Source organism: Aquarana catesbeiana, linkage group LG13 (assembly GCF_042186555.1).
Source record: "Aquarana catesbeiana isolate 2022-GZ linkage group LG13, ASM4218655v1, whole genome shotgun sequence".
NCBI lineage: Eukaryota > Metazoa > Chordata > Amphibia > Anura > Ranidae > Aquarana > Aquarana catesbeiana.
The window spans coordinates 6,549,368-6,577,015 of NC_133336.1; the positions used below are offsets into that span (position 1 = coordinate 6,549,368).

The 27,648-nt window shown below is 47.0% G+C and overlaps 1 protein-coding gene across 1 annotated transcript in view; it reads left to right on the top strand.

The window, feature by feature from the left end:
* Positions 1-27,648, top strand: part of LOC141117572 (ribonuclease inhibitor-like) — a 253,846-nt gene that overhangs the window by 150,001 nt on the left and 76,197 nt on the right. Inside the window, exons 6-8 of the mRNA XM_073610480.1 lie at positions 2,855-3,019; positions 8,611-8,775; positions 10,905-11,069. Coding sequence (XP_073466581.1) covers positions 2,855-3,019; positions 8,611-8,775; positions 10,905-11,069 — 495 coding nt within the window. The remainder of the gene's footprint in view (positions 1-2,854; positions 3,020-8,610; positions 8,776-10,904; positions 11,070-27,648) is intronic.

Genomic DNA, 27,648 nt, shown 5'->3' on the forward strand with positions numbered 1-27,648 from the left:
CACTGTGAGCAGGACGCACCGCACTAACTTGTAGTTTTAGCTGAACACTGTGAGCAGGACGCACCGCACTAACTTGTAGTTTTAGCTGAACACTGTGAGCAGGACGCACTGCACTAACGTTTAGCTTTAGATGAACACTGTGAGCAGGACGTACTGCCCTAACTTGTAGCTTTAGATGAACACAGTGCAGAGGTCTCACTACACTAACTTGTAGTTTTAGCTGAACACTGTGAGCAGGACGCACCGCACTAACTTGTAGTTTTAGCTGAACACTGTGAGCAGGACGCACTGCCCTAACTTGTAGCTTTAGATGAACACAGTGCAGAGGTCTCACTACACTAACTTGTAGTTTTAGCTGAACACTGTGAGCAGGACGCACAGCACTAACTTGTAGCTTTAGATGAACACTGTGCAGAGGTCTCACTACACTAACTTGTAGTTTTAGCTGAACACTGTGAGCAGGACGCACTGCACTAACTTGTAGCATTAGATGAACACTGTGCAGAGGTCTCACTACACTAACTTGTAGTTTTAGCTGAACATTGTGAGCAGGACGCACCGCACTAACTTGTAGTTTTAGCTGAACACTGTGAGCAGGACGCACCGCACTAACTTGTAGTTTTAGCTGAACACTGTGAGCAGGATGCACCGCACTAACTTGTAGTTTTAGCTGAACACTGTGAGCAGGACGCACCGCACTAACTTGTAGTTTTAGCTGAACACTGTGAGCAGGACGCACTGCACTAACTGTAAATAGTCTAGCTGCCTGACTGTGGTACTAATAGGATCAAAAGAACACCAGCAATTTTCTTCAGGTAGCTGTAAATACTGTAACAAGACAAGCCTGCCTGTCAGTAAGAAGATAACAGCAACGGATCTAGCTAAACTGAATACAGTGTATATATATATATATATATATATATATATATATATATATATATATATATATATGCAACACCTGGGATGCATATATATACACAATACACTGTAAGTGCAGCTAACTCACTGATTGTCCTGCCTAATCTAGCTAACTCAAATGAAATGACACTGTCTCTCTCTCTCTCTAAGCACGCCGGAACACACTACACAGGGCCGCCGTGCAGGCGGCCTTATATAGTGTGGGACGTGTTCTAAACCCCCTGAGCCATAATTGGCCAAAGCCACCCTGGCTTTGGCCAATTACAGCTCTCTCTACTGACGGCGCTGTGATTGGCCAAGCATGCGGGTCATAGTGCATGCTTGGCCAATCATCAGCCAGCAATGCACTGCGATGCCGCTGTGAATTATGGGCCGTGATGCGCCACACGAATTTGGCGCGAACGGCCCATATCGTTCACAATTCGGCGAACGGGCGAACAGACGATGTTCGAGTCGAACATGGGTTCGACTCGAACACAAAGCTCATCCCTAGCGCTCAAATCCACATGTTGCTGATCAACCATTGTGTGTTAGCTTTCGTGTGTACTTGCTGTGTTTCCTACGTCTGATTCCAGTTACTGACTTTGGACTGTTCTCGACTATTCCTGTCTGCTCGTGACCCTGACCTTTGGCGTGTCCCCAACTAACCCTGTTTGCCTGTGACCCTGAACTTTGGCGTGAACTCTGTTTCCCTTGTCTGCTTGTGGCCCCGACCTTGGCTTATTCCCTTACTATCCCTATCCTCCTGTTGCCTACTGTGGGTGTGAGCTGGGGGACCATGGGGGTCGCAACCTGGAGCCAGTTGCAGCCCAGTCCATCCTTACCACTAGAGGCTCTGGTGAACACCTACTGGCTCTTAGACTCCGCGCCCCAGGGAATCTCATGCTCTAACCCCGGTGGGATCCGTGCTGGTGTTCCAGCAGCCCTGTCTTCCTTACCACCCTGACTCCTATCCGCAGCAGTCAGCCGTAGGGTTCACTACCTTGTAGTGCACTCCTGATCCCAACAGTGTGCATCTGTCACCTAGCCTCAAGGTGACCTGACAACGGCGCTGTGATTGGCCAAGGAATGCGGGTCATAGTGCATGCTTGGCCAATGATCAGCCAGCAATGCACTGCAATAATGCAGTGCATTATGGGGCTTGACGCGCCGCTCAAATTTGGCACCAACACCCCATAATGTTCGATCTTCATCGAACGATCAAACAGCCGATGTTCGAGTCAAACTCACGTGTGACTCAAACTCGAAGCCACTAGCCTCAAGGTGACCTGACAGTTTGATCAGCCATGGACCCGGCCGATGTGCCGTTACCCGCAGATGATCCGTTGCAGGGCTTAGTTCGCAGACTTGAGACCCAGGAATCTCATCAGACCCAAGTGATGCGATTCCTTCAGGATTTGGCACCCCTTTTGAACAGGTTCAGTCCTCATTAGGACCCCCGGTTCAACCTCAACCGCTATCTGCTGCTGCACCTATCGCACCAGTCGCAGCCACACATTCATTACCACTGCCAGCTCCTGCCCGTTTCTCTAGGTCATAGTGCATGCTTGGCCAATCATCAGCCAGCAATGCACTGCAATGATGCAGTGCATTATGGGACGTGACACGCCGCTCAAATTTGGCACGAACACCCCATAATGTTCGATCTTCGTCAAACGATCGAACAGCCGATGTTCGAGTCGAACTCACGTGTGACTCGAACTCGAAGCTCATCCCTATTGTTAACCCACTTGTACTAAATACCCCCAATATGAAAATATTGGGGTGTATACTCTATTATAACATTGTTCTTCAATTTCTTGGAGTGTTATAAAATTATCTGATATAAATGATTCCAATAAAGAGAAATGAGTTCCATTCATGTAGAGAATAGTTACATTCATTCATGGGGGAGAAATTCATTTTCCTCTGGTAACATTCTTGTCTTCTTCTACAGATTGTCCCATAATCACCTGATAGACAGTTCCTGCCCCCACCTGGCATCTGGAATAAGAAATAACCAGACACTGAGGAGACTGAACCTGAATGAGAACAATCTGGAGGGTCCTCATTTCAGGGATCTGATGGAAGCTCTGACAACAAGCCAGATAGAGGAATTACTGTGAGTATAACAGGACTGACTGAGACAATAATATTCTGGGACATTTTTTTATCCACAACACATAAATATTATATAATGTATGATAATACAGTATAGCCAATCCCAGGCTGTTTTCTTAATTGTTGGATCTTATCACATTCTGTTATCAGCAATTAAATATTTTCCTAAAGGTTTTTTAGCCCCACCATCTATATACTGTATAAATGTCCTTCCTTGTGCACAGTGCTAGAAGAACTTTTATAAACATTTAATCGCTTGCCGATCTCCCTATAGAAGTTCTACTGGTACAGGGTGGCGGCTGTGCACAGGACACAAATATATACATGATCCTGCACTTCTGGGTAGCAGGTACAAATGCTCACCGCTGGCAGCTCGCTCCCACTGTTATTATAAACAGTGGGAGCCAATGGGCGGGTACCATGGACTCAAAGTCTGCCAGCACCCACCAATCATTCAGTACAGAGGTAGAATGGCAGTCTGTCTATGTAAACAAGGCAGAGTGCCATTCTGTCAGGAGGGAAGGCATGGATCCTGTGTTCCTGCAACGCAGAGACTAATATCCATGTCTTCCTTTAGTAAAGGCACCTCCCACACTGTAAATAGAAAACAATGGCTAGGCACTCAGTTAACCCTTTGATCGCCCCTGATGTTAACCCCTTCCAAGCCAGTGTCATTAGTACAGTGACAGTGCACATTTTAGCACTAATCACTGTATTAGTGTCGCTGGTCCAAAAAAGTGTCAAAAGTGTCACTTAGTGTCCCATTGTCCGCAGCAATATCGCAGTCCCACTAAGAGTCTCTGATCGCCATCATTACTAGCAATAAATAAATATTCCATAAATATATCCCATAGTTTGTAGACTTAAGTCCTAATTAACTAAAGCAGCTCCCAGTCCCGCCCTCCATTCAGCACTGTGCTGCCCCTCACTCCTCTGTGATGTACAAGTGCTATAAGGTAGGAGAGAGCTAACTACAGCTGTGTGTTGGGAGCAACAGGGGAAACCGCTATAGAGGGGCAGAGGACACTATTGGGGGGAAGAAGCAGAGGATAGTACTATGCAGAGGGGCAGAGGAGAGGACACTAAAGTGGGGGATAAGGTTGCATAGGACACTGCTATGGGGGGCACTACAGGGGGGGCAGAGGACACTCCTTTGGGGGTTTGGTGCAGAGGACACTGCTATGGGGGCACTACAGGGGGGCAGAGGACACTGCTTTGGGGGTTTGGTGCAGGGGAAACTGCTATAGAGGGGCAGAGGACACTACTGGGGGGGAAGAAGCAGAGTATAGTGCTATGCAGAGGGGCAGAGGAGAGGACACTGCTATGGGGGTCACTACAGGGGGGGCAGAGGACACTACTTGGGAGTTTGGTACAGAGGACACTCATATGAGGGGGGCAGAGGATAATTCTGTGGGGGGTGGCAGAGGACACTGCTATCGGGTGGCAGAGGGCACTATGCAGGGCCAAGGGCAGAGGAGAGGACACTACTGTAGGGGGGGTTTGCAGAGGACACTGCTATATGGGGAGGGTACTATGGAGGGGCAGAGGACACTACTGGGTTTGTGATGCAAAGGGCACTGCTATGGGAGGGCAGAGGACACTACTGTCGGGGATGGGGGGTGGCAGAGGACACTGCTTTGGGGGTTGCAGAGGACACTGCTATGGGGGAACTACAGAGGGGGGGCACTGCTATGGGGGGCAGAGGGCACTACAGTAGAGGGGGATGGCAGAGGACACTGTTATGGGGCAGAGGGCACTACAGTGGAGGGAGGGGAGCAGAGCACATTGGTTTGAAGGGGCACAGGACACTACTGTTGGTGGGGTCAGAGGATATCACTGTGTGTGTGGGGGGCAGAGGACACTACAGTGGGGGAGCATAGTATATTACTGGGGACACTAACTTGTAGTTTGAGATGAAAACTGTGAGCAGGATGCACCCCACTGACTTGTAGTTTTAGCTGAACACTGTGAGCAGGACACACTGCACTAACTTGTAGTTTTAGATGAACACTGTGAACAGGACGCACTGCACTAACTTGTAGCTTTAGATGAACACAGTGCAGAGGTCTCACTACACTAACTTGTAGATTTAGCTGAACACTGTGAGCAGGACGCACTGCACTAACTTGTAGCTTTAGATGAACACAGTGCAGAGGTCTCACTACACTAACTTGTAGTTTTAGCTGAACACTGTGAGCAGGACGCACCGCACTAACTTGTAGTTTTAGCTGAACACTGTGAGCAGGACGCACCGCACTAACTTGTAGTTTTAGCTGAACACTGTGAGCAGGACGCACCGCACTAACTTGTAGTTTTAGCTGAACACTGTGAGCAGGACACACCCCACTAACTTGTAGTTTTAGCTGAACACTGTGAGCAGGATGCACTGCACTAACTTGTAGCTTTAGATGAACACTGTGCAGAGGTCTCACTACACTAACTTGTAGTTTTAGCTGAACACTGTGAGCAGGACGCACCGCACTAACTTGTAGTTTTAGCTGAACACTGTGAGCAGGACGCACTGCACTAACTTGTAGCTTTAGATGAACACAGTGCAGAGGTCTCACTACACTAACTTGTAGTTTTAGCTGAACACTGTGAGCAGGACGCACAGCACTAACTTGTAGCTTTAGATGAACACTGTGCAGAGGTCTCACTACACTAACTTGTAGTTTTAGCTGATCACTGAGCAGGACGCACCGCACTAACTTGTAGTTTTAGCTGAACACTGTGAGCAGGACGCACTGCACTAACTTTTAGCTTTAGTTGAACACAGTGCAGAGGTCTCACTACACTAACTTGTAGTTTTAGCTGAACACTGTGAGCAGGACGCACTGCACTAACTTGTAGCTTTAGATGAACACTGTGCAGAGGTCTCACTACACTAACTTGTAGTTTTAGCTGAACACTGTGAGCAGGATGCACCGCACTAACTTGTAGTTTTAGCTGAACACTGTGAGCAGGACGCATCCCACTAACTTGTAGTTTTAGCTGAACACTGTGAGCAGGACGCACCGCACTAACTTGTAGTTTTAGCTGAACACTGTGAGCAGGACGCACCGCACTAACTTGTAGTTTTAGCTGAACACTGTGAGCAGGACGCACCCCACTAACTTGTAGTTTTAGCTGAACACTGTGAGCAGGACGCACTGCATTAACTTGTAGCTTTAGATCAACACTGTGCAGAGATCTCACTACACTAACTTGTGGTTTTGGCTGAACACTGTGAGCAGGACGCACTACACTAACTTGTAGCTTTAGATGAACACTGTGCGGAGGTCTCACTACACTAACTTGTAGTTTTAGCTGAACACTGTGAGCAGGACGCACTACACTAACTTGTAGTTTTAGCTGAACACTGTGAGTAGGACGCACCACACTAACTTGTAGTTTTAGCTGAACACTGTGAGCAGGACGCACCGCACTAACTTGTAGTTTTAGCTGAACACTGTGAGCAGGACGCACCCCACTAACTTGTAGTTTTAGCTGAACACTGTGAGTAGGACGCACCGCACTAACTTGTAGTTTTAGCTGAACAATGTGAGCAGGACGCACTGCACTAACTGTAAATAGTCTAGCTGCCTGACTGTGGTACTAATAGGATCAAAAAAACACCAGCAATTTTCTTCAGGTAGCTGTAAATACTGTAACAAGACAAGCCTGCCTGTCAGTAGGAAGATAACAGGAACGGATCTAGCTAAACTGAATACAGTGTATTTATATATATATGCAACACCTGGGATGCATATATATATACACAATACACTGTAAGTGCAGCTAACTCACTGATTGTCCTGCCTAATCTAGCTAACTCAAATGAAATGACACTGTCTCTCTGTCTATCTATGTATCTCAACGCCGGAACACACACTACACAGGGCCGCCGTGCAGGCGGCCTTATATAGTGTGGGGCGTGTTCTAAACCCCCTGAGCCATAATTGGCCAAAGCCACCCTGGCTTTGGCCAATTACAGCTCTCTCTACTGACGGCGCTGTGATTGGCCAAGCATGCGGGTCATAGTGCATGCTTGGCCAATCATCAGCCAGCAATGCACTGCGATGCCGCAGTAAATTATGGGCCGTGACGCGCCACACGAATTTGGCGCGAACGGCCCATATCGTTCGCAATTCGGCGGGCGGGCAAACAGACGATGTTCAAGTCGAACATGGGTTCGACTCGAACACGAAGCTCATCCCTAGCGCTCAAATCCACATGTTGCTGATCAACCATTGTGTGTTAGCTTTCGTGTGTACTTGCTGTGTTTCCTACGTCTGATTCCAGTTACTGACTTTGGCCTGTTCTCGACTATTCCTGTCTGCTCGTGACCCTGAACTTTGGCGTGAACTCTGTTTCCCTTGTCTGCTTGTGGCCCCGACCTTGGCTTATTCCCTTACTATCCCTATCCTCCTGTTGCCTACTGTGGGTGTGAGCTGGGGGACCCTGGGGGTCGCGACCTGGAGCCAGTTGCAGCCCAGTCCATCCTTACCACTAGAGGCTCTGGTGAACACCTACTGGCTCTTAGACTCCGCGCCCCAGGGAATCTCACGCTCTAACCCCGGTGGGATCCGTGCTGGTGTTCCAGCAGCCCTGTCTTCCTTACCACCCTGACTCCCACCTGCAGCAGTCAGCCGTAGGGTCCACTACCTTGTAGTGCACTCCTGATCCCAACGGTGTGCATCTGTCACCTAGCCTCAAGGTGACCTGACAACGGCGCTGTGATTGGCCAAGGAATGCGGGTCATAGTGCATGCTTGGCCAATGATCAGCCAGCAATGCACTGCAATGATGCAGTGCATTATGGGGCTTGACGCGCCGTTCAAATTTGACACCAACACCCCATAATGTTTGATCTTCATCGAACGATCAAACAGCTGATGTTCGAGTCAAACTCACGTGTGACTCGAACTCGAAGCCACTAGCCTCAAGGTGACCTGACAGTTTGATCAGCCATGGACCCGGCCGATGTGCCGTTACCCGCAGATGATCCGTTGCAGGGTTTAGTTCACAGACCCAGGAATCTCATCAGACCCAAGTGATGCGATTCCTTCAGGATTTGGCATCCCTTTTTGAACAGGTTCAGTCCTCATTAGGACCCCCGGTTCAACCTCAACCGCTATCTGCTGCTGTACCTATCGCACCAGTCGCAGCCACACATTCATTACAACTGCCAGCCCCGGCCCGTTTCTCTGTGTCATAGTGCATGCTTGGCCAATCACCAGCCAGCAATGCACTGCAATGACGCAGTGCATTATGGGACGTTACACGCCGCTCAAATTTGGCACGAACACCCCATAATGTTCGATCTTCGTCGAACGATCGAACAGCCGATGTTCGAGTCGAACTCACGTGTGACTCGAACTCGAAGCTCATCCCTATTGTTAACCCACTTGTACTAAATACCCCCAATATGAAAATATTGGGGTGTATACTCTATTATAACATTGTTCTTCAATTTCTTGGAGTGTTATAAAATTATCTGATATAAATGATTCCAATAAAGAAAAATGAGTTCCATTCATGTAGAGAATAGTTACATTCATTTCTGGGGGAGAAATTCATTTTCCTCTGGTAACATTCTTCTCTTCTTCTACAGATTGTCCCATAATCACCTGATAGACAGTTCCTGCCCCCACCTGGCATCTGGAATAAGAAATAACCAGACACTGAGGAGACTGAACCTGAATGAGAACAATCTGGAGGGTCCTCATTTCAGGGATCTGATGGAAGCTCTGACAACAAGCAGGATAGAGGAATTACTGTGAGTATAACAGGACTGACTGAGACAATAATATTCTGGGACATTTTTTTATCCACAACACATAAATATTATATAATGTATGATAATACAGTATAGCCAATCCCAGGCTGTTTTCTTAATTGTTGGATCTTATCACATTCTGTTATCAGCAATTAAATATTTTTCTAAAGGTTTTTTAGCCCCACCATCTATATACTGCATAAATGTCCTTCCTTGTGCACAGTGCTAGAAGATATTTTATAAACATTTAATCGCTTGCCGATCGCCCTATAGAAGTTCTACTGGTACAGGGTGGCGGCTGTGCACAGGACACAAATATATACATGATCCTGCACTTCTGGGTAGCAGGTACAAATGCTCACCGCTGGCAGCTCGCTCCCACTGTTATTATAAACAGCGGGAGCCAATGAGCGGGTACCATGGACTCAAAGTCTGCCAGCACCCACCAATCATTCAGTACAGAGGTAGAATGGCAGTCTGTCTATGTAAACAAGGCAGAGGGCCATTCTGTCAGGAGGGAAGGCATGGATCCTGTGTTCCTGCAATGCAGAGACTAGTATCCATGTCTTCCTTTAGTAAAAGCACCTCCCACACTGTAAATAGAAAACACTGGCTAGGCACTCAGTTAACCCTTTGATCGCCCCTGATGTTAACCGATTCCAAGCCAGTGTCATTATTACAATGACAGTGCACATTTTAGCACCAATCACTGTATTAGTGTCGCTGGTCCAAAAAAGTGTCAAAAGTGTCACTTAGTGTCCCATTGTCCGCAGCAATATCGCAGTCCCACTAAGAGTCTCTGATCGCCATCATTACTAGCAATAAATAAATATTCCATAAATATATCCTATAGTTTGTAGACCTAAGTCCTAATTAACTAAAGCAGCTCCCAGTCCCGCCCTCCATTCAACACTGTGCTGTCCCTCAATCCTCTGTGATGTACAAGTGCTATAAGGTAGGAGAGAGCTAACTACAGCTGTGTGTTGGGAGCAACAGGGGCAACCGCTATAGAGGGGCAGAGGACACCACTGGGGGGAAGAAGCAGAGGATATTGCTATGCAGAGGGGCAGAGGAGAGGACACTACAGTGGGGGGATAAGGTTGCATAGGACACTGCTATGGGGGGCACTACAGGGGGGGGCAGAGGACACTCCTTTGGGGGTTTGGTGCAGAGGACACTGCTATGGGGGCACTACAGGGGGGCAGAGGACACTGCTTTGGGGGTTTGGTGCAGGGGAAACTGCTATAGAGGGGCAGAGGACACTACTGGGGGAGAAGAAGCAGAGTATAGTGCTATGCAGAGTGGCAGAGGAGAGGACACTGCTATGGGGGTCACTACAGGCGGGGCAGAGGACACTACTTGGGAGTTTGGTACAGAGGACACTCACATATGGGGGGCAGAGGATAATTCTGTGGGGGGATGGCAGAGGACACTGCTATCGGGTGGCAGAGGGCGCTATGCAGGGCCGGGGCAGAGGAGAGGACACTACTGTAGGGGGGTTTGCAGAGGACACTGCTATATGGGGAGGGTACTACGGAGGGGCAGAGGACACTACTGGGTTTGTGATGCAAAGGGCACTGCTATGGGAGGGCAGAGGACACTACTGTGGGGGATGGGGGGTGGCAGAGGACACTGCTTTGGGGGTTGCAGAGGACACTGCTATGGGGGAACTACAGAGGGGGGGCACTGCTATGGGGGCAGAGGGCACTACAGTAGAGGGGGATGGCAGAGGACACTGTTATGGGGCAGAGGGCACTACAGTGGAGGGAGGGGAGTAGAGGACATTGCTTTTAAGGGGCACAGGACACTACTGTTGGTGGGGTCAGAGGATATCACTGTGTGTGTGGGGGGCAGAGGACACTACAGTGGGGGAGCATAGTATATTACTGGGGGAGTGATTTGAAGTGGGACAGAAGACACTACTGTGACACACTATTTTTTTTGTAGGCTTTGTTTATTTATTTTTTTTAAAGGGTGCGGCCCCCCAGGGATCTTTAAATTCCTACATGTTGTCCAGGTAGCTCTCATCCTCTGAAAGGTTGCCTACCCCTGGTGTAGAGGATAGTTACATTAATTCCTGGGGGGAGAAATTAATTTTCTAGTGATAACATTCTTCTCTTCTTCTACAGATTGTCCCATAATCACCTGACAGACAGTTCCTGCTCCCACCTGGCATCTGGAATAAGAAATAACCAGACACTGAGGACACTGAACCTGAATGAGAACAAACTGGAGGGTCGTCATTTCAGGGATCTGATGGAAGCTCTGACAACAAGCTGGATAAACATATTACAGTGAGTATAACAGGGCTGACTGAGAAAAATATAATCTGGGACAGTTTTATCGATAAACCACATAAATAATATATAAATGTGATAATGTCATCAAAATCCATCTTTAGGCTCCATAAATATCCAATCATAGACTGTTTTCTAATTCTTGGATCTTATCACACTGTTATCAGTGGAGAAATAATCTTTTCTTAACCCGTTTACACCCACCCTCTGTATATAAATGTCCATCCAGCTTGTTCCCAATGCTTGGATGTTTATGAACATTTAAACTTCACAGCTGCACCCCCCTCTGGGGATTGATCAGGTCTCTATGGGTGTTTCAGACTGCTTTCGGGGGCTGGAGGATTAGATCAGTAATCAGTGGTGCTTGGTTAACCCTTTCACTGCCATCACAGCTATAGTAGTGCAGTGAATAGATGAAAAAAAAATCTGCAGCCACGGGTTTGTTTTTATTTGTGCTGCAGCATGTATAGATTCCTGTAGAAGTGATCTGAGTGGTTGGTCAGTCACCTGACCATTTATACATGTGTGTGGGCAGGTGATCAGTGACTCCACCCCCTGTGCAGGAACCCAGAATCCCAGATCTCATGCTCGCCTTTCTCCACTTGCAGCCTGGGACTCCTGGAATCATTGAGTATGGAGAGTGGGTTGTTTGGAACCCAAAGGTCCTCGTCTCTTAGCACTTCTGGGTTCAGAGTTCTCAGAATGGCAGCACAGATGTTGGCTATACAAGCGGATCAGAACTCTCTCTCTCCCAATCTGCTTTGGACTGTGATATGAGAGAAATTAGGGATCTAATAGACCCCTGATGTGTCTATAAAGATTACATGTTGTGATGATAATGTGAACTGGGCACCCCAAAAACTGTGTGAGAAGTAGGGATGAGCCGAACACCCCCGTTCGATTCGCAGCAGAACATGCGAACAGGCAAAAAAATTGTGAAAACACCATTAAAGTCTATGGAACATGAACGTGAAAAATCAAAAGTGCTCATTTTAAAGGCTTATATGCAAGTTATTGCCATAAAAAGTGTTTGGGGACCCGGGTCCTGCCCCAGGGTACATGTATCAATGCAAAAAAAAAGTCATTTAAAAATGCTTGTGACTGTAATGTATTGTCTGATCCCAGCAATATACATAAAATTCATTGAAAAAAACTGAGTTCCCCCCAGTCCATTACCAGGCTCTTTGGGGCTGGTATGATTATTAAGGGGAACCCCGTCCCAAAAATGAAAAAAAGAAAAATGGTGTAGGGGGTCTCCCCCAAAATCCATACCAGGCCCTTCAAGTCTGGATTTTAAGGGGAACCCTGCACCAAAAATTAAAAATAAAATCCATACCAGACCCTTATCCAAGCACGCAACCTGGCAGGCCGCAGGAAAAAGCGGGGGTGAGAGAGCACACCCCCCTCCTGAGCTGTACCACGCCACATGTCCTCAACATGGGGAGGGTGCTTTGGGGTCCCCCAAGGGCCTCTTCCCCACAACCCTTGCCACAACCCTTGCCTGGTGGTTATAGGGGTCTGGGAAGGTGGGCTTATTGCTATCTAGAAGTCCCTTTAACAAGGGGGCCCCCAAATGCCGCCCCCATGTGTACATTGTACCCCTACACATTCACCAAAAAAAGTGTCAAAAAAGTGTCAAAAAAGTAAAAATGACAGGAGACTTTTTTTTAATAAAGGAATTGTCAAAAACTGTCTCCTGTCATTTTTACTTTTTTGACACTTTTTTTGGTGAATGAGGGGTACAATTTACCTGATACCCATTCACATAGTGAGGGTGGGGGGATCTGGGGGTCCCCTTGTTAAAGGGGGCTTCCAAATTCCATTAAGCTCCTACCCGTAGACCCGCACAACCACTGGGCAAGGGTTGTGGGGAAGAGGTCCTTGTCCCCACCAACATGGGGACAAGGTGTTTTGGGGGGACCCCAGAGCACCCTCCCCTTTTTGAGGGCATGTGGCCTGGTATGGTTCAGGAGGGGAGGCACTCTTTTGCCCCCCCCATTTTCCTGCGGCCTGCCAGGTTGCGTGTTCCTATAAGGGTCTGGTATGGATTTTGGGGGACCCCCACGCCATTTTTTTCATACCAGACCTGAAGGGTGGGGGGGACTCACGCTGTTTTTTTCAATGATTTTTATGTATATTGCCAGGATCCGACAATACATTACAGCCGCGAGCAGTTTTGAATTAATTTTTTTCCTTTAGAAATTTCATCTTGCTGCTCTCATTCATTACACTATGTAAGCAGCCTTATATAGTGTGGGGTGTGGACTTAGCCCCCTGAACCATGATTGCCCAAAGGGACCTTACCTTTGGCCAATCATGGCTCTCACAGCAGAGCGCGCTGTGATTGGCCAAAGCATGCATGTCAGGTGCATGCTTTGGCCAATCAGCAGCCGTCAATGCACTGTGATCTCGCAGTGCATTATGAGGTGTTCCGCGGGCGCCTGAATTACCCGCGAATGCCCCATAATGTTCTAAATTCTGCGAACAGGCGAACACCCGATCTTCAAATCGAACATCGGTCTCATCCCTAGTGAGAAGATACAAGGAAGCCTCATGGCTTAAAATTCATCAGCAAATGAGCAAGTCAGCCATGACTTTTTTCGGATAGGAGACATATAGCAGCAATGATCCCCTTTCCATCCCTGGCTATAATCCCAGGAGTGCATTCCGTTTAATATGAGTAAACTTTTCCACAAGATTATGGAAATGTAAAAAGAACTGTTATTTCAACCTAGGTATGGCCAATAACCATTCTGCTGTAACCTTACTCAGGAGACAATCATAAACCCCAATAACCACTTGCTGACTTTAACTGCTACAGGGCGGCAGCTGTGGGCAGAATCACGTATATATATAGTATCTTAGAAAAGTGAGTACAAACCTCACATCTTTGTAAATATTTTATTCTATCTTGTCATGTGACAACACCCCTAAGTAAAAATACCCAAGTTGGGCCCAAAAGTGTCAATATTTTGTGCGGCCACCATTATTTTCCAGCACTGCCTTAACCCTCTTGGGAATGGAATTCACCAGAGCTTCACAGGTTGCCACTGGAGTCCTCTTCCACTCCTCCATGATGACATCGCTGAGCTGGTGGATGTTAGAGACCTTTCGCTCCTCCACCTTCCGTTTGAGGATGCCCCACAGATGCTCAATAGGGTTTAGGTCTGGAGACATGCTTGGCCAGTCCATCACCTGTGGAGGTCTTGGAGGTGTGTTTGGGGTCGTTATGTTGGAATACTGCCCTGCGGCCCAGTCTCCGAAGGGAGGGGATCATGCTCTGCTTCAGAATGTCACAGTACATGTTGGCATTCATGGTTCCCTCAATGGACTGTAGGTCCCCAGTGCCGGCAGCACTCATGCAGCTCCAGACCATGACAGTCCCACCACCATGCTTGACTGTAGGCAAGATACACTTGTCTTTGTACTCCTCACCTGGTTGCCGCCACACACACTTGACACCATCTGAACCAAAAATTTTTATCTTGGTCTCATCAGACCACAGGACATGGTTCCAGTAATCCATGTTCTTAGTCTGCTTGTCTTCAGCAATCTGTTTGCATGCTTTCCTGTGCATCATCTTTAGAAGAGGCTTCCTTCTGGGACGACAGCCATGCAGACCAATTTGATACAGTGTGCGGCGTATGGCCTGAGCACTGACAGGCTGACTCCCCACCCCTTCAACCTCTGCAGTAGGGATGAGCTTCGTGTTCGAGTCAAACCCATGTTCGACTCGAACATCGGCTGTTTGGTCGTTTCCCCCAAATTCCGAACGTTATGGGCCGTTCGCGCCAAATTCGTGTGGCGCGTCGCGGCCCATATATCACTGCGACATCGCAGTGCATTGCTGGCTGATGATTGGCCAAGCATGCACTATGACCCGCATGCTTGGCCAATCACAGCGCCATCGGAAGAGAGCTGTAATTGGCCAAAGCCAGGGTGGCTTTGGGCAATTATGGCTCAGGGGGTTTAGAACACACCCCACATTATATAAGGCCGCCTGCACGGAAGCCCTGTGTAGTGTGTTCCGGCGTGCTTAGATAGACAGAGAGACAGTGTCATTTCATTTGAGTTAGCTAGATTAGGCAGGACAATCAGTGAGTTAGCTGCACTTACAGTGTATTGTGTATATATATATGCATCCCAGGTGTTGCATATATATATATATATATATATATATATATATATATATATATATACACTGTATTCAGTTTAGCTAGATACGTTCCTGTTATCTTCCTACTGACAGGCAGGCTTGTCTTGTTACAGTATTTACAGCTACCTGAAGAAAATTGCTGGTGTTCTTTTGATCCTATTAGTACCAGAGTCAGGCAGCTAGACTATTTACAGTTAGTGTAGTGCATCCTCCTCACAGTGTTCAGCTAAAACTACAAGTTAGTGTAGTGAGACCTCTGCACAGTGTTCAGCTAAAGCTACAAGTTAGTGTAGTGCGTCCTGCTCACAGTGTTCAGCTAAAACTACCAGTTAGTGTAGTGAGACCTCTGCACAGTGTTCAGCTAAAGCTACAAGTTAGTGTAATGCGTCCTGCTCACAGTGTTCAGCTAAAACTACAAGTTAATGTAGTGCGACCTCTGCACAGTGTTCAGCTAAAGCTACAAGTTAGTGTAGTGCGTCCTGCTCACAGTGTTCAGCTAAAACTACAAGTTAGTGTAGTGCGACCTCTGCACAGTGTTCAGCTAAAGCTACAAGTTAGTGTAGTGCGTCCTGCTCACAGTGTTCAGCTAAAACTACAAGTTAGTGTAGTGAGACCTCTGCACAGTGTTCAGCTAAAGCTACAAGTTAGTGTATTGCGTCCTCCTCACAGTGTTCAGCTAAAGCTACAAGTTAGTTTAGTGTGACCTCTAAACTAACTCTAAAGCTAGAAGTTAGTGTAGCGAGACCTCTGCACAGTGTTAAGCTAAAGCTACAAGTTAGTGTAGTGCGTCCTCCTCACAGTGTTCAGCTAAAGCTACAAGTTAGTTTAGTGCGTCCTCCTCACAGTGTTCAGCTAAAACTACAAGTTAGTGTAGTGAGACCTCTGCACAGTGTTCAGCTAAAGCTACAAGTTAGTGTAATGCGTCCTGCTCACAGTGTTCAGCTAAAACTACAAGTTAGTGTATTGCGACCTCTGCACAGTGTTCAGCTAAGGCTACAAGTTGGTGTAGTGCGTCCTGCTCACAGTGTTCAGCTAAAACTACAAGTTAGTGTAGTGAGACCTCTGCACAGTGTTCAGCTAAAGCTACAAGTTAGTGTAGTGTGTCCTCCTCACAGTGTTCAGCTGAAGCTACAAGTTAGTTTAGTGTGACCTCTTCACAGTGTTCAGCTAAAGCTACAAGTTAGTATAGTGAGACCTCTGCACAGTGTTAAGCTAAAGCTACAATTTAGTGTAGTGCGTCCTGCTCACAGTGTTCAGCTAAAACTACAAGTTAGTGTAGTGAGACCCCTGCACAGTGTTCAGCTAAAGCTACAAGTTAGTGTAGTGTGTCCTCCTCACAGTGTTCAGCTAAAGCTACAAGTTAGTTTAGTGTGACCTATGCACAGTGTTCAGCTAAAGCTACAAGTTAGTGTAGTGTGTCCTGCTCACAGTGTTCAGCTAAAACTACAAGTTTGTGTAGTGAGACCTCTGCACAGTGTTCAGCTATAGCTACAAGTTAGGGTAGTGCGTCCTGCTCACAGTGTTCAGTTAAAACTACAAGTTAGTGTAGTGAGACCTCTGCACAGTGTTCACCTAAAGCTACAAGTTAGTGTATTGCGTCCTCCTCACAGTGTTCAGCTAAAGCTACAAGTTAGTTTAGTGTGACCTCTAAACTAACTCTAAAGCTACAAGTTAGTGTAGTGAGACCTCTGCACAGTGTTCAGCTAAAGCTACAAGTTAGTGTAGTGCGTCCTCCTCACAGTGTTCAGCTAAAGCTACAAGTTAGTGTTGTGCGACCTCTGCACAGTGTTCAGCTAAAGCTACAAGTTAGTGTAGTGCGTCCTGCTCACAGTGTTCAGCTAAAACTACAAGTTAGTGTAGTGAGACCTCTGCACAGTGTTCAGCTAAAGCTACAAGTTAGTGTAGTGCGTCCTCCTCACAGTGTTCAGCTAAAGCTACAAGTTAGTTTAGTGTGACCTCTGCACAGTGTTCAGCTAAAGCTACAAGTTAGTGTAGTGAGACCTCTGCACAGTGTTCAGCTAAAGCTACAATTTAGTGTAGTGCGTCCTGCTCACAGTGTTCAGCTAAAACTACAAGTTAGTGTAGTAAGACCTCTGCACAGTGTTCAGCTAAAGCTACGAGTTAGTGTAGTGCATCCTCCTCACAGTGTTCAGCTAAAGCTACAAGTTAGTTTAGTGTGACCTCTGCACAGTGTTCAGCTAAAGCTACAAGTTAGTGTAGTGAGACCTCTGCACAGTGTTCAGCTAAAGCTACAAGTTAGTGTAGTGAGACCTCTGCACAGTGTTCAGCTAAAGCTACAAGTTAGTCTATTGCGTCCTCCTCACAGTGTTCAGCTAAAGCTACACATTAGTTTAGTGTGACCTCTAAACTAACTCTAAAGCTACAAGTTAGTGTAGTGAGACCTCTGCACAGTGTTCAGTTAAAGCTACAAGTTAGTGTAGTGCGTCCTCCTCACAGTGTTCAGCTAAAGCTACAAGTTAGTGTAGTGCGTCCTCCCCACAGTGTTCAGCTAAAACTACAAGTTAGTGTAGTGAGACCTCTGCACAATGTTCAGCTAAAGCTACAAGTTAGTGTAGTGTGTCCTGCTCACAGTGATCAGCTAAAACTACAAGTTAGTGTAGTGCGACCTCTGCACAGTGTTCAGCTAAAGCTACAAGTTAGTGTAGTGTGTCCTCCTCACAGTGTTCAGCTAAACCTACAAGTTATTTTTTGCGAGCTCTGCACAGTGTTCAGCTAAAGCGACCTGTAGAAGGTTGGTGGTGTTTTCCTGATCCTATCACTACCGCAGGCAGCTAAATAAGCTCCAAGTTATTTTTTGGTGAGCTCTGCGCAGTGTTCACCTAAAGCTACCTGTAGAAGGTTGGTGGTGTTTTCCTGATCCTATCACTACCGCAGGCAGCTAAATAAGCTCCAAATTATTTTTTGGTGAGCTCTGCACAGTGTTCACCTAAAGCTACCTGTAGAAGGTTGGTGGTGTTTTCCTGATCCTATCACTACAGCAGGCAGCTAAATAAGCTACAAGTTAGTTTTTTGCGAGCTCTGCACAGTGTTCAGCTAAAGCTACCTGTAGAAGGTTGGTGGTGTTCTCATACTACAGGCAGGCAGTTGATTTTGCTAGCTGCAGTATCAATACATATATATATATATATAAATATATATATATATCCCAGCCTAGTGCAGCTACAGGCCATTAGTATGTCTGGAAGGCCAACAAGGAAAGGCAGACAGTCAAAAGCCAATAAAAGAGGGCAAGCAGGCTCTGTGTCTAGAGGCAACAGTGCTGGTCGTGGAGACGGTGCATCCTCATCAGCACGTGGCCGTGGGACACACTTGGCCTTTTTTTCGGCAGCTGGCCATGTTGAGCCGCAAGATGCGGAAGACTTGGTCGAGTGGATGACCAAGCCGTTCTCATCCTCCTCATCCTCTCTCACCCATGCTCAGGGTACTTTGTCTGGCAAAGCAGCGGCCTCTTCCCTCGGCTCAATGTCATCAGTGACTCCTTGCCTAGCCCCACCATGTCCTCCTGAGGAGTCCCTCGAACTGTTTGACCACAGTGTTGGGTACATGCTCCAGGAGGATGCCCAGGGTTTGGAAGGCTCTGATGATGATACTGAGCTAGATGAAGGCAGTAACGTGAGCACGGACAGAAGGGGTGCCCAAGAAGGACAGCAATCTGGCAGTCATGCTCCCCCTGCTGCAGCATACTGCCAGGTTTGCTCCAGTGATGAGGAGGGAGGGGATGATGAAGTCACTGACTCAACGTGGGTGCCTGATATGAGAGTGAAGGAGGAGGCGGCACATCACCAACGAGGCAGGATGCCCTCCAGGGGCCAGCCTAAGGGCAGCACACTGACTGCATCACACCCCAAAGCTCCGCATGTGCAGGGCGCTGCAGTCTCTGCGCGTTATTCAAAAATTTCTTTGGTGTGGGCCTTTTTTGAGACGAGTGCATCAGATCGCACCGCTGCTATTTGCAACATATGTCTCAAGCGTATCTCGCGTGGCCAAAACATCTCCCGCTTGGGCACCACATGCTTGACCAGACATATGTTGACCTGCCATGCAGTTAGTTGGCAAGTGTATTTAAAAGACCCACACCAATGAACAAAGAGGACCCCTCCTTGCTCCTCATCAGCTGAGATCTCCAACCCCGCTATACCTTCAGTCCTCTCTGAGACCTGCACTGAGAAGAATGAAGGTGTAGAATTAGGTGTGTGACAGCCAAGTACTTGTGGGCAATCTGCTTTCGGTACACCAACGTCAGATTGTACCAGGCAAATTTCCTTGCCCCAGCTGCTGCACCGCTGAAAGAAGTTCGCTCCCAGCCATCCACATGCCCAGCGGTTGAATGCTAGCTTGGCAAAATTGCTAGTACTTCAACTGCTGCCTTTTCATTTGGTAGACTCTCTCCCCTTCCGTGAGTTTGTGGAATGTGCGGTTCCTCAGTGGCAGGTACCCAAACGCCACTTTTTCTCATGGAAGGTGATTCCAGGTCTCTCTACCGGCATGTGGAAGGCAATGTTTTGGCCTCGCTGGACAGGGCGGTCAGCGGTAAGGTGCATATTACCGCTGACTCATGGTCCAGCAGGCATGGACAGGGAAGTTACCTAAGTTTCACCGCGCATTGGGTGACTCTGCTGGCGGCTGGGAAGGATGCAGGACAAGGTGCAGTAGTGTTGGAGGTTGTTCCGCCACCACATCTCCAAAATGCCACTACTAATGATTGTGACTAGGGATGAGCCAAACACGCCCCGGTTCGGTTCGCACCAGAACCTGCGAATGGACCAAAAATTCGCACGAACGTTAGAACCCCATTGACGTCCATGGGACTCGAACGTTCAAAATCAAAAGTGCTAATTTTAAAGGCTAATTTGCATGGTATTGTCCTAGAAAGGGTTTGGGGACCCGGGTCCTACCCCAGGGGACATGTATCAATGCAAAAAAAACTTTTAAAAACGGCAGTGATTTTAATGATGCTTAAAGTATAAAAAAAAAGTGAAATATTCCTTTAAATATCGTACCTGGGGTGTGTCTATAGTATGCCTGTAAAGTGGCGCGAATTTCCCGTGTTTAGAACAGTCCCTGCACAAAATTTCATTTTTAAAGGAAAAAATCTCATTTAAAACTGCTTGCGGGTTTAATGTAATGTCGGATCCTGGCAATATGGATGAAAATCAGTGAGACAAACCTCATGGGTACCCCCCAGTCCATTACTAGGCCCTTTGGGTCTTGTATGGATATTAAGGGGAACCCCACACCCAAATTAAAATAAGGAAAGGTGTGGGGCCACCAGGCCCTATATACTCTGAACAGCAGTATACAGGCGGTGCAAACAAGACAGGGACTGTAGGTTTGTTGTTAAGTAGAATCTGTTTGTAATTTTGAACGGGTACATTTTTAACGTGTTTAGCTCCAGCCAAAAAATCTTTTTTAAGCTTTTTGGAAAACGTAGGGAAGGGTTATCACCCCTGTGACATTTGTTTTGCTGTCTTTCCTCCTCTTCAGAAGATTTCACCTCACTTTTTGTCCCAATGACAAATGTTTTTTGAAAATTTGGGTTTTTTTGTGGAACAAGGATTGGAAAGCATCAGTGGAAAGGAGAAATGTTTTTCCCATATTAACTCTTGCAGGAGAGAATTTCCCTTCCTAGGGGTAGATTTCATCTCACTTCCTGTTGTCTCCTTCCGTTTGCAAGTAGGAGTCGTTTGTAAATGAGATGTTTGAAAGTAGGGGCCTGCCCTATATACTCAGCAGAAATTTGGGCCTTGGTATATAGTGAAATGAACCAATGAATTTGGGCCTTAGGTGTTGTTGTGACCACAACACTGTAAGCCCTCACAGGGCCCTGCTGTGAAATATTAGATCAAGAATTGTAATTACATGCCCCTGTTGAACAGGGGCAGAAAAATTGGGCCTTTGGTGGTGGTGGTGGTGATGCTGGTGCCACAACACTATAAGTCCTCACTCGCTCTTGGTGGGTGCAGAAATGGGCCCTGCTGTGAAATATTAGATCAAGAATTGTAATTACATGCCCCTGTTAAACAGTGGCTGAAAAATTAGACCTTAGGCACTGGTGCTGGTGCCACAACACTGCAACCCCTCACAGACACTCTAGTTGGAACACAGGAACGAGCCCTGCTGCAAAGTATTGCATCAAAAATTGTAATTACACGCTCCTGTTAAACAGGGGCTGAAAAATTGGGCCTTAGGCACTGGTGCTGGTGCCACAACACTGCAACCCCTCACAGATACTCTAGTTCAGTGGTTCTCAACTCCAGTCCTCGGGACCCACCAACAGGCCAGATTTTAAGTATTGCCTTGGGGAGATGCAGACTAAAATACTGCAATCACTGAGCAGCAAGTGATATCACCTGTGATGTATTTCAGTTATCTTGCAAACCTGGCCTGTTGGTGGGTCCTGAGGCCTGGAGTTGAGAACCACTGCTCTAGTTGGAATGCAGAAATGAGCCCTGCTGCAAAGTATTGCATAAAAAATTGTAATTACACGCCCCTGTTAAACAGGGGCTGAAAAATTGGGCCTTAGGCACTGGTGGTGGCGCCCAGAACCAAAAATGTTCTTACAAGCTATCAGCATGATCATTGAGGAGGATGAGGATAATTACTCAGGGATAGTCACTCAGCATCAGCATAGGCAGTCTTTGAAGGGATCTGAGATTTCAAAAAAAATTATTCGGTTACATCAGCATCAGGTGCTTGGTAGCTGGTGGTGATCCAAGACTGATTCATTTTTATGAAGGTCAGTCGATCGACCGAGTCGGTGGACAGACGCAACCTGTGATCGGTTACAAAGCCTCCAGCAGCACTGAATGTGCGTTCCGAAAGAACGCTGGATGCAGGACAGGCCAGTAGCTCAATTGCATACTGTGCAAGCTCTGGCCAGTGATCCATCCTCAAGACCCAGTAACCCAGAGGATTTTCGGTGGGAAAGGTGTCCAAGTCAGATCTTGCCCCTAGGTATTCCTGCACCATGTAAAACAGACGCTGGCGATGGTTGCTGGAACTGATCATACCTTGGGGCTGTGGACCAAAAAATTGTCTGAACGCATCGGTCAGACTGCCACCTTCTCCACCGCTCCTTCTTTGACTAACCGAAGCCTCAATAACACGTTGTCCAGAAACAGGAGTTTGTAACCTCCCAGTCTCTGGGAACGCGTTGCACAGACCTTTCTGCAAGGCCTCCCGAAGATGTTTCATCCTCTGCTCCCTCTGCGATGGCAAGATAAGGTCCGCAACCTTACCCTTGTAACGTGGATCAAGGAGGGTTGCCAGCCAGTATTGGTCCTTCTCCTTGATACCACGAATACGAGGATCCTTACGCAGGCTTTGCAGGATCAGGGAGGCCATGCAGCGTAGGTTTGCTGAGGCATTCTGTCTTGAGTCCTCTGGGTCACTAAGGACGACATGGTCCGCAGCCACCTCCTCCCAGCCACGTACAAGTCCATGTGTTTCTTGGGACTGATCCCTTAAAGACTGCTGCTGATGCTGAGTGCCAGGCTCCACCTCCATACTGACACAATCCTCCTCCTCCTCGTCCTCTTCCTGTGTGATCGGCGGGCACGCAGGAACACTGTCTGGATAAAGGGGGCCTTGAGAGCTAAGGAAGTCCTCCTCTTCCTGCCTCTGTTCTGCCTCAAGTGCCCTGTCCATTATTCCACGCAGCGTGTGCTCCAACAGGTGGACAAGGGGGACAATGTCACTGATGCATGCACTGTCACTGCTCACCATCCTCATGGCCTCCTCAAATGGTGACAGGACAGTGCATGCATCCCTGATCATGGCCCACTGGGGTGGGGAAAAAAAACAAGCTCCCCTGACCCTGTCCTGGTGCCATAGTCGCACAGGTACTCATTGATGGCCCTCTACTGCGTGTGCAGCCGCTGCAACATGGCCAACGTTGAGATCCACCTGGTAGGCATGTCACAGATTAGGCGGTTCTTGGGCAGGTTAAACTCCTTTTGGAGGTCTGCCAGCCAAGCACTGGCATTATATGACCGGCGGAAATGCACACAGACTTTCCTGGCCTGCCTCAGGACATCCTGTAAGCCCGGGTACCTGCACAAGAACCGCTGCACCACCAAGTTAAGAACGTAAGCCAAACAGGGCACATGGGTCATTTGTCCCTGTCGGAGGGCAGAGAGGAGGTTGGTGCCATTGTCGCAAACCACCATTCCTGCCTTAAGTTGGCGTGGCGTCAACCACCTCTGAACCTACCCCTGCAGAGCTGACAGAACCTCTGCCCCAGTGTGGCTCCTGTCCCCCAAGCACACCAGCTCAAGCACAGCATGGCATCTTTTGGCCTGCGTACTTGCGTAGCCCCTTGAATGGCTACGGAGCACCGCTGGTTCCGAGGACAAAGCACGGGAAGAGGCCATGGAGGAAGAAGAAGAGGAGGGGGTGGAGGAGAGAGGTGTGTCACAATTAGGGATGAGCTTCGTGTTCGAGTCGAACCCATGTTCGACTCGAACATCGTCTGTTCGCCCGTTCGCCGAATTGCGAACTATATGGGCCGTTTGCGCCAAATTCGTGTGGCGCGTCACGGCCCATAATTCACTGCGGCATCGCAGTGCATTGCTGGCTGATGATTGGCCAAGCATGCACTATGACCCGCATGCTTGGCCAATCACAGCGCCGTCTGAACAGAGAGCCGTAATTGGCCAAAGCCAAGGAGGCTTTGGCCAATTATGGCTCAGGGGATTTAGTACACGCCCCACACTATATAAGGCCGCCTGCACGGCGGCCCTGTGTAGTGTGTGTTCCGGCGTTCATAGATAGAGAGAGAGAGAGACAGACAGTGTCATTTCATTTGAGTTAGATAGATTAGGCAGAACAGTCAGTCAGTTAGCTTCACTTACAGTGTATTGTGTATATATATGCATCCCAGGTGTTGCATATATATATATATATATATATATATATATATATATATACACTGTATTCAGTTTAGCTAGATCCGTTCCTGTTATCCAGTTCCAGTATTTACAGCTACCTGAAGAAAATTGCTGGTGTTCTTTTGATCCTATTAGTACCACAGTCAGGCAGCTAGACTATTTACAGTTAGTGCAGTGCGTCCTGCTCACAGTGTTCAGCTAAACCTACAAGTTAGTGGGGTGCGTCCTGCTCACAGTGTTCAGCTAAACCTACAAGTTAGTGGGGTGCGTCCTGCTCACAATGTTCAGCTAAACCTACAAGTTAGTGTGGTGCGTCCACCTCACAGTGTTCAGCTAAACCTACAAGTTAGTGCGGTGTGTCCTGCTCACAGTGTTCAGCTAAACCTACAAGTTAGTGTAGTGAGACCTCTGCACAGTGTTCATCTAAAGCTACAAGTTAGTGCAGTGCGTCCTGCTCACAGTGTTCAGCTACATCCGTTCCTGTTATCTTCTTAATGACAGGCAGGCTTGTCTTGTTACAGTATTTACAGCTACCTGAAGAAAATTGCTGGTGTTCTTTTGATCCTATTAGTACCACAGTCAGGCAGCTAGACTATTTACAGTTAGTGCAGTGCGTCCTGCTCACAGTGTTCAGCTAAACCTACAAGTTAGTGGGGTGCGTCCTGCTCACAGTGTTCAGCTAAACCTACAAGTTAGTGGGGAGCGTCCTGCTCACAGTGTTCAGCTAAACCTACAAGTTAGTGTGGTGCGTCCACCTCACAGTGTTCAGCTAAACCTATAAGTTAGTGCGGTGTGTCCTGCTCACACTGTTCAGCTAAAACTACAAGTTAGTGCGGTGCGTCCACCTCACAGTGTTCATCTAAATCTAGAAGTTAGTGCGGTGCGTCCTGCTCACAGTGTTCAGCTAAAACTACAAGTTAGTGCTGTGCGTCCTGCTCACAGTGTTCAGCTAAACCTACAAGTTAGCGTAGTGAGACCTCTGCACAGTGTTCATCTAAAGCTACAAGTTAGTGCAGTGCGTCCTGCTCACAGTGTTCAGCTAAACCTACAAGTTAGTGGGGTGCGTCCTGCTCACAGTGTTCAGCTAAACCTACAAGTTAGTGGGGTGCGTCCTGCTCACAATGTTCAGCTAAACCTACAAGTTAGTGTGGTGCGTCCACCTCACAGTGACACCTTTTAGTGTCAGACTGCCCCAGTCAGCTCTTTAGAGTGGGCTGCGGGAGAACTAACACTGGGCGACACTGTGACAATATATATTAAAATACATCTTCCTTTAAATTTTCCACAACTGTGTGTGTGTGTGTGTGTGTATGTGTGTGTGTATATATATATATATATATATATATATATATATATATATATATATATATACTGTATATATACACACACTGTAAGATTGGGGTGATCAGACTTCAAGTGGGGCTGTATATAAATGAATCTCTCTAGATGCAATCCATTGAGAGTGACTCATAAATATGTGTTCAATAGGAAATCTAGTGAAGTGCATCCTATCAAAAATAATATACAAATACACATTTGTTCAATAAAATCCAATAAAGTGCATCACATCAAAATAGACTTAAAATAAATAATTTGATGAAAATAAAGAGCATCTTTTAAACCAGAGTTTAAAACAGGAGGTTATAACAGGGGTCATAGTACCTGTGTAGTGTGAGTACCTGAGTGTTGTCTGAGTAGTGTGTGTGTGGATCGTTAGTACTTGTGTATTGCGAGTGCACGTAGGTCTGTGAGTACCTCTGTATTGTCTTGTTGTGTACCTGTGTATTGTCTTGAGTATTAGTGTCAGGAAGCTAGCTGTTAGGTAATTTGGACAGAATAAAATCCCCAATCCTCACTAAATGTAATAGGTACGATGCCCGGCGGGTGTGGAGAGGCGACACTTTGTACATCTTGCTGCATGTATACGATCCTTGATCATCCGATTGAGGGCGAATACAGCTGTGCAAAATGTAAGCACATTGTTTCCCTGGAAGCCCAGGTTCTAAATCTGGGGAAGCAAATGTCAGCACTGAGAAGTCCCTCCATACTAAAGGAGAGCCAATAGCAACAGGTAACCATGATCACAGGTCAATTAGTTTCAGTATAAATCACACAAATAGGAAAGATAAAGAGAATACAAAGACACTGAATTTTAAAAGAGCCAACTTCCCTAAACTACAAACCTTGGTAAAAGGCATACATTGGGATAAAATATTAGGAACAAAGAATACGGAGGAGAGATGGGTTTGCTTTAAGAGCATATTAAATAAGGGCATTAGCCAATGTATCCCATTGGGTAATAAATTTAAAAGAGCGAACAAAAGCCCTGGATGGCTTAACTCCAATGTAAAAATACATATAAAAGCAAAGGAGAAGGCCTTCAAAAAATACAAGGTTGAGGGATCATCATCAGCATTCAGACTTTATAAAGAATGCAACAAGAAATGTAAGGGTGCAATTAGGACGGCTAAGATAGAACATGAAAGACACATAGCGGAGGAGAGCAAAAAAATCCCAAGAAATTCTTTGAGTATGTAAACAGTAAAAAAGGGAGGACAGACCATATTGGCCCCATAAAGAATGAGGAAGGACATCTGGTTACAAAGGATGGTGAGATGGCAAAGGTATTGAATTTACTCTTCTCCTCAGTCTTCACAAGTGAATCGGGGGGCTTCAGTAACCAAAACTGCAGTGTTTATCCTCATGACACAACACAGGAAGCACCTCCATGGTTAACAGAGGACAGAATTAAAATTAGACTTGAGAAACTTAACATTAATAAATCACCGGGACCAGATGGCTTGCATCCGAGGGTACTTAGGGAACTCAGTCAAGTGATTACCAGACCGTTGTTCCTAAATTTTACTGACAGTCTACTGACTGGAATGGTACCAGCTGATTGGAGAAAAGCCAATGTGGCACCAATATTTAAAAAGGGCCCAAAAAACATCCCTGGGAATTACAGACCAGTTAGCCTAACATCAATAGTATGTAAACTCTTGGAGGGGATGATAAGGGACTATATACAAGATTTTAGTAATAAGAACGGTAATATTAGCAGTAATCAGTATGGATTCATGAAGAATCGTTCTTGCCAAACCAATCTACTAACCTTCTATGAGGAGGTGAGTTGCCATCTAGACAAAGGAAGGCCCGTAGACGTGGTGTATCTGGATTTTGCAAAAGCATTTGACACAGTTCCCCATAAACGTTTACTGTACAAAATAAGGTCCATTGGCATGGACCATAGGGTGAGTACATGGATTGAAACCTGGCTACAAGGGCGAGTTCAGAGGGTGGTGATAAATGGGGAGTACTCGGAATGGTCAGGGGTGGGTAGTGGGGTTCCCCAGGGTTCTGTGCTGGGACCAATCCTATTTAATTTGTTCGTAAACGACCTGGAGGAAGGGATAAACAGTTCAATCTCTGTATTTGCAGACAATACGAAGCTAAGCGGGGCAATAACTTCTCCGCAGGATGTGGAAACCTTGCAAAAAGATCTGAACAAATT